Raw genomic sequence first — 12,134 nt, forward strand, 5'->3', positions numbered from 1 at the left:
CTTGGCATGTGTATTGTTAAGGAAGTGCTGTGTCAAATTTGCTACGATTTGAACATGATACTTTCAATATCAGTAGAATTTGAAAAATAGGCAACTAGCGCTTTAATGATCATACTTTCTGCATTCCACTCCAGTAGGTGCATATATTGTACCTGGAACATGCGCAGCCAATTCATACATTTAGCGCAGTCGCATGTTTTGCGCTGCACATGGATGCCCACATAGGATTGCATGAGAACCTCATTGGACACAGGTGGACGACAACATATACGTCTTTGGGACCATAGCGGGCTGGCAGACACAGAAATTATGAATTTGACCTTAGGTGATGTTGTTGATAATAATATGCATTTATGACAATGACAACCGATTCTCCAGTTTAGGTCAGATTGAAAAGGCCAATGCACTAAAACAGATTTTAAAAATGAAAGTCTTTTTTCCTATAACTGTTTTTTGTTTTAAATCAATAGGCTTTACAGAGTAACAGAATTAGAATCCACTCATCCCATAAGAGGTTGGATTTTGCTGTGAAACATTTACTTTATAAATTTGAGGCTCCATTTTGCCTTTAGGATGCATGGCTTCAGAAGAGACTACAGAGTTTTCATAGTGCCCTTGAGGCACTGATAATTGAAATGAGCAGTTGTTTACTAAGTTGTAGGGCAAATTATACTTTAAAACTTAAAATCACTTGTTCAGATGCCCCCCCCCCCCCTTTTTTTTTTTTTTTTTGCAGTGTAACCCGGTGCAAGGAGTCTCTAAAGACCGCTGCTGTACCACCCCACAGCCAGGCGGCTGATTGACAGGACTTGGCTGACTGTGGTCCCTCCTTCCCAACGTCTCCTCCTCCACCTCCTCCTCTCTCTCTCCTTCCCTTACTCTCCCCCTCTCTCTTTCTCTCTCTCCCTACTCTCTCTCCTCAATCGCAAGGCTGCGCTCACCCACTCTACACCACCGACAGGGATGCAGCGAGGGCGCAGCGCAGCCTGAAAAATGGCACCACCACCACGCGTCCTGTGGATCTATCCATCCCCTCTCCTCCTGTACTCCCTGCTCTTCTTTCTGTCGCCGTGCCTAGCCTTAAGGAATTACCCGGAGAATGAAGGTGGGTGTCCTGGACCTGGAAGGTTGTGTGTGTGTGTGTGTGTGTGTGTGTGTGAGCGTGTACACATAGATGACTTTGGGGCTGTTGTGCGCTGAGTTGGCGGACGAGGAGCCCCGATCCCCGCGGTTCCACTTGCCGCGGAGAGCGCGGAGCGGAGTGGCGCAGAAAGTGCTCAGCTATGTTATGAATGATGCATAAAGAAAAGGGATGCAGAGGATGGGGGGGAGAAACTGTTCGTCACGTTTTTTTCTTTCCCGGGAATATTGGAATTAAATTTGCATGACGTATATACATCCCTGGCACGCTGAAGATGGAGAGGGCTGATGTGGACAATTTCACTTTGTGACATCTGGAAAAAGCTCCACATCTGTCTCACTCCTTTTTTTTTTCTTGCATTAAAGCAGCCTAACTTATAATGATTATGCCAAAGCAATATTGACCTCTGTGTCACAATGCTTCTAAATTATAGATATCTTCATTATAACTCACTGATAGATGCTTTTCCCCTCTGCTGCAGTCTACAAATGAGGAGCAGCAATTACATTAAATTTGTCACACGCTGCTGCTGAGCTTCTCCTGGTTATTGTGTTAACATCGATGCTGTGCCTGAAATTAGCCAATGCATTTACTCACTAACTACTCCTGACTGCTTGCTGGACTGGAACATGGGAGCTGGCTCCAGAAGGGGACATCTAATTGGAGAAAGGGGCACAGCAGCATATTCAAAATAACTTGTTTGAGGTGCACGCTGTGGGTCTTTTGTGAGTGTTTGTTTGTTGCTTCTCGTGCTGTCAGGCAGTCTGATGATACCAGCTGTGACTTGACTGTCATCCTGTGAAGCGTTTTCATTCACAGCTCCAGTCGGGTCCTTTTGTGCAGCTCAACGAGGCTGCATCCCCATCATGAGCTGCATGGTTGCTACCTTTCTCTTACTTTCACAGTAGATTAAACAGTCAAATGATTTCACATCAACTCCCCGCACACACAGGATAGGACAGGCCAGGCCACACTCAGGTTTGAGGGGACCTCCTGCGTGTTTCTGGCTGACTCAACTGTGTGTGAGCTGAGTGTATGTCACAGCCCAGAGGAGCTCATAGAGAACAAAAGCTCTGGAGGTTAGGTAGGCAGCGAGCGGAGAAGGAAGAGCAGTGCTCTAACAGCAGGAGACAATGTATGTGAGGGAGACACTAACACACCAATGAAATATTAATTCAAACGAGCATGAATGATGTAACCCCCTGGAAGCCAAAGGAAACTCCTGTTGATAGGGATAAACGCACAGGGGGCATCTGTGTGCCGTGGTGCACGTGTGTCTGATGTTCAACTTGAGAATTTATGAGGTCGACAGAGTTTTCGATATACACTTTTTTAGATTTTTTGTGCGTCTACTGTCTCACTTCGTCCTTCCCCCTATGGCCATTTCTCTGTCCTGATGCTTCAGACAATTGGTCTAATTGGGACTTTTTAGCCAAGTCCCTGACTTGTGTATGTGTGTTGTGTGTGTGTGCGTGTGTGTCCCAGTGGGACAGTAATCCAATGAAGCCATTTTTGTCCGCTGCTCTATGCTTTGCTTTTACCTCTCAGCCTGCCAGTATTCCTGCTGTGACTGCACGCTTAGCTGAGGGACTGCTTTTCTTTTGTGCCAGTGTGTGTGTGTGTGTGTGTGTGTGTGTGTGTGTGTGTGTGTGTGTGTGTGTGTGTGTGTGTGTCGGTACCTTGTGTTAGTCTATGAGTGTGCATATTCTCTACCCACGCATCTCGGCAGTCATGTTATTCCAGGAAATCCTCCCTCTGAGTCTGTCTCATTGCAAGCGCAACTGTCATAAAAGGGGATATACAACTCTCAAAGCTCAATTAAGAACACAGTCCCTTTGATAGAGCTGATAGTGTTAGCAGCAAAATAGTGTTAAGCTGTCAACAAGCTTAGTTTACTACCAGGGCTTATTGATCTGCTCCAAAATTGTTGGCATTTACAAGAAACACAGTTATGAGGGTGGGCTGAAACACTGTGCCTTGGCAGAACTGAGAGAATTACTGCTAACTGTGGACTCTCGGAACATGATCTCTGGAGGAAATTGGCTCATTCATAAGTTGTTGTGATGAAGAGCGTCCTCTGAAGGTCTTTGTTACCAGCAGAACAGGGAGGAAGAGGAGCAGGTTGAGTTTCTGTGTGCCAGCAGAGGGAGCCCAACACACAACAAGTCTGAGCCCTGAGGGCATACTGATGTAACAGCTGGGTGGATGCTCACAGGTCGCTGCTTGGTTCCTTTTTGTCCTGCTGTCCTCATCCCTACTTTACCCTCCTCATAACTAAATGGAACAACATGTTGTCTTCTCTTTGTTGATTTCTCTGCACCTACATTTTGGCCTGCTCCCCCTCTAGTGCAGAATCATGCTGGGGAATAGAGCAGATTACTTCCTTCTATTTATCTGTCTCTAAATATACCTCCTGAAGCCTAGAAAAACACAGAAGCATGATCGGAGCTTTATGCTTCCTTCAGCTGCAACGGGATGTTGATTATAAGGGATGCAAATTAATGTTTTAATTCCTACCTATGCCCAGGGGCGAGGGAGGGGGTGAAACAACAGAACAGGAAATATATAAAGGGTTGGGTATCGTTTTGTTTTTTTCTTGATAAGGGATGCTAAAATGATGCCAGATGCAATACTCTTTTCTTGATTAAATGCACAAAAAAATGCTTCATATGATAAGAACGGCTTTTTTGTTGCTAAGGAAAATTGGAAGTTGGGACGCCCACACTGACAGCAGATGGGTCATGCAAACAAACAAACATAAAATCCCTCTGCTTTCAAATGTATCCCATGTGTTGCCAGGTGCTTCACTTAGTTTGTCGTGTTACTCCCTCATCAAACGTTTGCTGCACTTCCCTTGTGTCTGTATATTGAAATAAACCCACACTTTCGCCTGTAGCTACTAAGTAACTGTAGGTTAGGGTTACTTGCTTCCAGGCACATGCGGTGATGTTAATGTTGCCTGTAAGGGTTTCAGGACATAGCTCAGGCACCGAAATAAGGAACGGAAATCTGAGTTGTGATTCGGTCCGGTAGGTCCCGGCAGTGTAGGTTTGCGGTACCCTGGCCTATTCAGTTTTATTACAGTTTCGAGATTTAATGTAATCTTGCAACCAGACATGTATTTTTATAGGACTGGCCTCAGGATGCTGGGTGGGAAAAGGCTGCATTGCTTCGTAAGGTGAACATGAGGGTGAGCAGCGAGGCAAGCATATGTAAACTATGCCCTCTACACACACACACACACACACACACACACATCTTATGATTCACACAAGATCCTGACTATAGCATAATGTTCGGTTAAAGGTCGCCTCTGGTTTAATTGCTTTAATCTATAATGGTTGCTTGTAGTTATCGGCAGAGCCATATCTCACAAAGTGTGTGTGTCTGTGTGTGTGTGTGTGGATCCGAGATATTGCTTTGCTCCCATGTAACAACCGTGACCTTGGACAGAAGAGGATATAGATCTCAGCTCTCATCACAGAGAGCAGCAAAAAAGACAGTAAGCGCAAGCGACCTCCTGTTTCTTTACTACCTCCACTACTCCATCTCCAATCCTGCTTTTTTTTCCATTTCTGCCCTTCTCTATTTTCCATCTGCCTCCCTTCCGCCCTCCGTCACTCTCTTGGTTGTTTTCCCTTTTGTCTTCTTCTTTTCCATCCCTCTCTCGCTGGTTCTTCCGTTGACCACCAACAGTTGGACAGGAGTTGTGAACTGCTGTGTGTTTTCTGTAATGAGGTTGAGCTCTGATATCTACTTAACACAGGCCCATGCACAAGCACAAATGGGAATATGAGCTCATGCACACACACACACACCCTGATCCTACTCTAATACATGGCTGGGGGGCAGTTTGGTGGTCTTGGTCCTGAGAATAGTGTCACGTATTCCCGGGGCTGGCTGATAGATGGGGTTATAAATACAGCTCAGTGACAGAGAATGATTCTGCTGCGAGGGCTTCACCTAACGGATTCATTCCGTGTGTGTGTGTGAGAGAGAGAGAGACAGAGAGAGAACGACAGAGACTCAAATTATAAATAAAAGACAAAAAGACAGATCCACAAGAGAGAATCTGTGAGACAAAAGTAAGAAAGGAAAATGAGAACAAAGACAGAGAAGCAGATCAAGACAAACTGAGTAACCCAACCATCTGTCTGTGCCCTGCTGAACAGAGAACCAATAACAGCGCCCACAGAGCCATTGTGTTGTAGTTGACGGTAGTCAGGGGTTGTTTAATATGGCTTCGTATTTATTTTGTTTCGTATTTACTTTTTTAGTTAGTTCTTATCACACCCATGTTTGTTCAAGTGATTTCCAGAGTTTGGTTTTAATTAGTTATTTGATGCTATAAAAACAATTGAATGTTTCAATGGGTCGAGCATGTGTATTGATGGGACCTCGCTACTGAACAGACTCTGGCTCCAAATGCCCAAGACGGCCGTGTTCGAATCCAAGATATTTTAATTCTGGATAGCAGGAGGAAGTGGAGACATGTTGTTGATCTTCAATAATAATATTAACTAATATTATGTAGTCAAGACAGAAAGCGACTGATTTGTAACTAAACACATTATTTCCAGTTTCCTTTGTTGGAGTTAATGTGTGTGTGTGTGTGTATTTGTGTGTGTGTGTGTTAACCAGCTTGAACAGAACTTGGAACAGTTTTTAGGCTCGGATGATTCCCGTCAGATGCAGAGCTCATTAATGTCAGAGGAAGTCTTCTCTCAGTGTGTGATGTCTGAAGTGAAGTTTGGATGTAAGTGGGTCCCCCCCGACTGCTGACCCCTTCCCCCTCTGCACAAGCCCCCTAACTGCTGGTCCAGTCACTGATCACTGGGCCTTGGCCACTGTTGAACACACATGCACACACACACACACACAAATTCCTCTTTTCCTGGTTTCCTCTCACCCCTGCACCTCCTGACCTTTAATTTGGCTAAATTGAATTTTGGTTGTTTCCTTACCTCCTGCCCCTCTCTCCTCCTCTTTCTCTTCCTCGCTTTCTGTTTTTCTTTTGTTGTTTGCTCTGCTGGTTTGGCTTGTGTCATGATTGTGAAAGGCTGCATTAGGCAGCTTCGCAAACAAACAGCAGAGGATTTGGGTCAGCTCTCGATGTGTTTGCTGACCAGCGCTCCAATATTTTCTCCGCTGTTGATGAAAGGCAGTGAAGGTATTACGAGCACAAAACACCTGAGAATTTTAAAGCTTGGATATAACTGAAATATTCATGCAGTTAGGCTACCCATTGACTTTAATTTCCAGAATGGTTCAAAGGTTCTCCTGACAAAAGAGCTTCCAGCGGTGTGAATAATGATAGGCAGAGGTACCTTAATGTTGTAGCACTGCAGCAGTGGGTGCATGGCTGTTCAAAGTGTCTGACACCAGAGACCAAGATCTTTTCCCAACCCTCATTAAAGCAATTGTATAAACTTAACCACTAAAGAGGTGGTGGATTAGCAAAAACACTTAAATTAATCATTTAACAAACAGTCCTTAAGATGTAATCTATAACAACTCTTACTCTCATTCCTTCAAGACTTTTGTTTATATATGTTTTTCACTTGTGCAATTACATTATCTAAAATGTTTCCATCGATGTTCCAACTCCCAGATGTTATTCAAATTGACGGTACTTTTCATTTTAGTCGCCTTTTAACTGTGTCACACCTGTGGCTTTGCCCGTCTCACACAGTTGGCATTTTTTTAGATGCAAAACGTGAGTAAAACTGAAATACATCACCTCATTCGTGAACATGATTTGTGCCTGTGTCACATAGATTTTCATTGACACTGGTGTTGAAAACAACTCTCATGATCGTCATCAAACTAGGTCGTTATTGTTTTTGACTAAGGGACCCGTAGTGGCTGAAGTTACATATTGTATGTTTAACCGAGTGAGGGTCTTCTTTTGATTGAGACACAAGAAAATGCAGGGATATTAACTCAACCCTCTAAAGTTTTACCAGACAAAACTGAACACCAGCAAACAAGGCCAAGTTGATAGCTAGCGTGTGTTGTTTTGGTGTGTTAGCACAATCCTCCCCTGAATTCTCCTGCAGTACATCCTAACCCCTCCCCATCCTTTTAGCTTCCGTGTTTTACCAGCTAAACTCGTCTATTTACTACTTGATGCCGTCCACATCAGGGCAAATTGGTTTAGGTTTGGTTTTATGGAGGCAGCAGGGCAGTCAGTCAAAGTTGCTGGACGGGCAATTACTGTAGGTGTGGTATCGACAGGCACTGAGGTGTGTGTGTGACTGTGTATATATTTATTATGTGTGTGTATCGACAGTAGCAACCTGCTCACCTTTATCTGACATGTGATTTCCTATCTGTCTCCATTGCCATGGCGCACTCCAGAGATTCCAGGCCAATTTACCCTCCTGTGATCAACCACTGTGTGACAGCCATACGTGTGTGTGTGTGTGTGTGTGTGTGTGTGTGTGTGTGTGTATTCTTGTCCCATCAGAAAGATTGTCTTAAGAACTAACGGAGCACAAAGAAGTGGAGAAAAGCCTCACTACAGAAAAATACAGGGGGGAAAAGAGAAGAATTTAGAGAAAGAAAGCTGTTATTTCACTCTATTCAGTTCTCACCTGCTATTTTAAGTCAGTTCTTTGGAGCGATGCATCACAGTTTAGAGAGTATGTACGGGTGTCTATGGTTTCATTTCTGAATTCTAATGTGTGTCTACTCGTTTTTTGTTCCCTTTTTACGACATTTTCCAGTCTAAACATTGACCTTGACCAATGTGTGTGTGTGTGTTTTGCTTTTTACTCCCTTCGTGAGTTGTTGGTCTACTGGCGGAAGGAGCTTATTAAAAAAATTAAGTGTCTGGATCTGACTGGGTGTCACAGTTCAACACTGTAAGCATTCAACCAGCATGCACAGACAAACCTACACACACACACATGCATGCACACAAACACTCCAGAGTCTCTTCAAGCGACAAACTAGGGCAGCCCTCCTGTCATAGTCTTCTGTCAGAATGGCATCTTTACTCCTCTGCACGTGTCATAGGAAATAGCAGAGTAGGCTTGTACAGTGGAAGTGGGTGGGGGCTGGGGGTCTCATTGAGGTACAGTTCATCACATACATGAATATTTTCATAAATATTTTCAGTTTCGTGCTCCATCTGCCTTTTGGGTTACCACAACTTTTTTTTTCAACGCAATAGAGGATACGATTTTCAATAAACCATGGCACACAAAAAAAAATTCTCTAAAGCAGCAGCACTGAAAAAATGCGGCTTCACATTTTTTCCCTATTGGACAGCAAGATAGAAGACTGACTATTTTTTTTTACCTGAAATTGGGTTAGATTTGTCATCTGCCTTATTCATGAAAATCCACCCTCACATCTCAGACATGTAAATGCAGGAAGAGCATTAGATAAGTGAAGATTTTCGTGGTTAATCTGAGTAGTCTCCCTCAATATAAGTCTATGACTGTAGGTTCGGAAGAGTCTTACACAGAAAAAGTAGATAAAAACAAGACTGAACTGATGACAGCTGGTTTGTAAATTTCTTCTGATACTGAAGACTTGATCTTGTAAATGTCCATATCGCAAGTTATCTAGATGATTGATGAACATTCTAATATTCCCACCACTCTTTGTTATTTCTGTCCAACCCGAGTCACCACTGGATGATTTACCCTCTCTGGTTTCTGGTTTCATGGAGGCTGCTGCATTTATTTCTTTGATCTATTTAAATCTTTCCATCATTATCATACGTAATGAAAGAGGAAAGCAACAAATAATAACCAATTTATCTTCTGCATTCATCAAATTAAGCTTGTTGTTGTTTATGAAATGATTCATTAATATTTCAGAGGACGTTCATCAATTAAAAAGTAATTTTATACACTTGGTTTTGCAGTTTAAAGACAAATGATTTTGTTTTTTTATATCTTTGTTTATTGTTTTTATAATTTACTCAGACAACTGATTGTCCAGACAGCGGACTACCACATTATCATGCTTTCGTCATGTGTTTCACAAAATTAGCTTTTATACCATGTAATTATGAAGATTTTGTATATATAATACTCATTTAAATCTGTGTAATTTAGTTCAGCCTGATGTGTAATTTATGTTTTTTTTTTTAAAGTGAAGAGGATCAACATAATTTTTATCTGATCAGAATACTTAGTAAAAAGCAGGGGCAATGGATCAGAATCAAAGAATAATTGATATTAGAATTAAATAATCCTTGACACATTCAATTTGCAGGCACTGATCACTCTCTTGAATGAGAATATTATTTTCACTCTTAAATCCTGCTCCTCATCCCACCCCAAAAAACTCACCCAGATGAAATTAAAACATTGCATATTGGGATTGGCCAATTTCAGAAGAAATGCACCCAACAATCACATACAGAGGAAGTAAGTGAATATTTTACATCTACAGTTCCATTCATTAAATCATGACGAAGGATGTATCTCATATTTATGAGGTAAAAAAAAAAGGCCATAAGACAGGAAGGATATAGAGCAGCACAGAACTTCAATGAAATGAACAGCGGATGAGAGCGCAGATGGAGAGAGAAAACTGGAGGAAAAAAGATGGACTGAGAGCCTCTGGTGGTTTGTGGATGAGTGGAGAGAGGACTGATGGAAAGACAGCATGAGAGAAAATGTTGCAAGTCTTCGTTCGACACCAGTTTGCTTCCAAAGTTCAGAGCTCAACTCTTCTCACTTCTTCATCCTGCTCTCCATCGGCCTGTTTTGTTGCCCTGACAACACTCTCACTCATTGAACTGCAATCTCAGTGGAGTGGAGGCAGAAGAGGCTGTGTGTGTGTGTGTGTGTGTGTGTGTACAGTTGTTCATTTGAGCAGAGTAAGTTATCTTTACTGAAGCAGACTGTAAGTTTTTCCTGAAGAGGTGATTTCAGTGATCCTTAGTAATGTCCGTCTGATGTACGTCATATTGCCTTTTGGGAAATGCACCCATCTTTCTTTCAGCAAATTAGATGAGAAGATCGATAGCACTCTCGTGTCTGTGCACTAAATATGAAGCTTTTAACAGGATATGGTTAGCCGAGCTTAGCATATAGGCAGCAGGGTAAACAGTTATCCTGGCTACATCCCAAGGACATACAATCTTTTAACTGTAACTTTAAAGCTCACTAATCAATCATCTTGTTTGTTTAATTCATACAAAAACACACTAGCTACCTTCACTCTCCAGTCTGGAGCTGGGTCCCAATGCAGGGACCTCCTCCGTCAGAGGACGAACGGTGTGGTCTTTGGCAGATTTCCTATTTGCTTCACCGCTCTTTGGCGTTACATCATTAGCTATTTGTAGAGAATGTACTTCATCGCCATTCATCCTGGGATAGGTTGAACTGAGAAGGATCAAACCATTGGAGCCTTGGTTACTTGGAAATGGAAGGACGCATTTGTCAGCCGCAATTGAAGGAGCCCTCGCAATTGGACAGCCCTAGCTATGCAGTATGGTGCAATCAGTCAAATGCAGCCTCCAAAAAATGCACTCCTGAATTTAGATACTGCTTTATGCTAAGCTAACTAGCAGTTGGCTAAAGTCTAATTCAGCATAGCGATGTGAGAGTGGTATTGTGACGTCCAGCTTTTTTTACTCCAAAGGTAGTACATTTTCACTTATGATGCAAGAAATATTCTGCACATAGTTTATGGATATTTTTGGTATTTACGTCCAACATTATAAAAAGTGGTCGAAGTATTGTTTTGACTACTTGTTACTATTATGTGCTATTGAATGTGTAGAATCTAATTACTTAATTACTATTACTTTGAATAGTTATTACAAAATAAGATTTCAAACTCTCAAACACAAAAATATGAATATAAGATTATTAACTCACAAATACAAAAATCTGATTTTAGAAACATCATCTACAAGACTTGATGATCAGCATCTTATTTGAGTTTTGCACGGTTTTCTCTTCACTTTCTATTACTGGATTACTTTCTGTCACAAGAGGATCAGTAAACTGAATTACTTTAAAGTTGTCAGCATTTTTTAAAGCAGCAATACACAACAAACCTCTTGGTGTGAGGAACATAAGACCTGGGTGAAAATTGGTTTAAGCCGATCTGCACCCCTAAGAAAAAACCCAGGGCTTGTATTTAAAATCAGTAAGAAAGAAAAACAATGAGGCTTTTTCATGCAGGATCAGCAAGCCCCACCAAATCTACTGATTTAAATTTAATATTTTCTGCTGTGAGCAGAAAAGATCTTACGAACTCATTATGTAGTCTCATATTGTACTCTATATTGAGTCTACGTGGTGGTCTTATTGTGCAGCCTTTTCTCTTCGTGGCACTGGCACCATCTTAAATTGTGTGTTTGTCAGTTTTGTGTGCGAGTGCGAGTGTGTGTAAGCATCCCGGTCTCTTTGTGCGCCAGTCTGGTTGTTGGCAGCAGCGTTTGATTCTTGGCAGGTGGATCACAGCTTCTTGCAGCCCGGCTGAAGCATTGAGAGCGAGAGAGAGAGAGAGAGAGGGAGAGAGACATAAACAGACAGAAAAGGAGAAAGAAAATAGAGAGGAAGACAGGGAGAGACAGACACCCCAGAGGGAGGAAACAGGAGTGAGTAGAAAAACAGACAGACACAGAGAGGAGATGGAGAGACAAAGAGATTGAGAAAATGTTTGGGGTTTTTCTGTATTTGGCTCTGGGTGTAGTAGAAGGTGCCGTTTCAGCATATTGCTGCTTTCGTACAGGAATTTCTTTCATTCTCATAATGTAAACCCCACAGTTTGGGGCTGAAGATCGATACGACAGCGTGTCCGTCAGTAACCAAGCAACTCTCGCAGTAATCAGGCCACATGTGCACGAGTATGGATCGGTGCTGTGATAGAAGCTTAGGAAATATCATGAGTATGAGGGCCCATTGCTTTGTGTGAAAGTGTTATTTTAAGATAGAGCAGCTGGGGAAATCCATGTGTGTAGATAGATTTTCTTTTTGGTCTCCATTGTTGTCACTAAGTGCTCAAATTTGGAATG

General features: G+C 42.3%; 1 protein-coding gene across 1 annotated transcript in view; it reads left to right on the forward strand.

The window, feature by feature from the left end:
- The first annotated feature begins 886 nt into the window (after positions 1–886).
- Positions 887–12,134, forward strand: part of epha4b (eph receptor A4b) — an 83,773-nt gene continuing 72,525 nt past the window's right edge. The window contains exon 1 of the mRNA XM_020110216.2: positions 887–1,105. Within this exon, the coding sequence (XP_019965775.1) occupies positions 994–1,105 (112 nt within the window). The 5' untranslated portion in view covers positions 887–993. The remainder of the gene's footprint in view (positions 1,106–12,134) is intronic.

Source organism: Paralichthys olivaceus, chromosome 16, assembly GCF_024713975.1.
Source record: "Paralichthys olivaceus isolate ysfri-2021 chromosome 16, ASM2471397v2, whole genome shotgun sequence".
NCBI classification, from domain to species: domain Eukaryota; kingdom Metazoa; phylum Chordata; class Actinopteri; order Pleuronectiformes; family Paralichthyidae; genus Paralichthys; species Paralichthys olivaceus.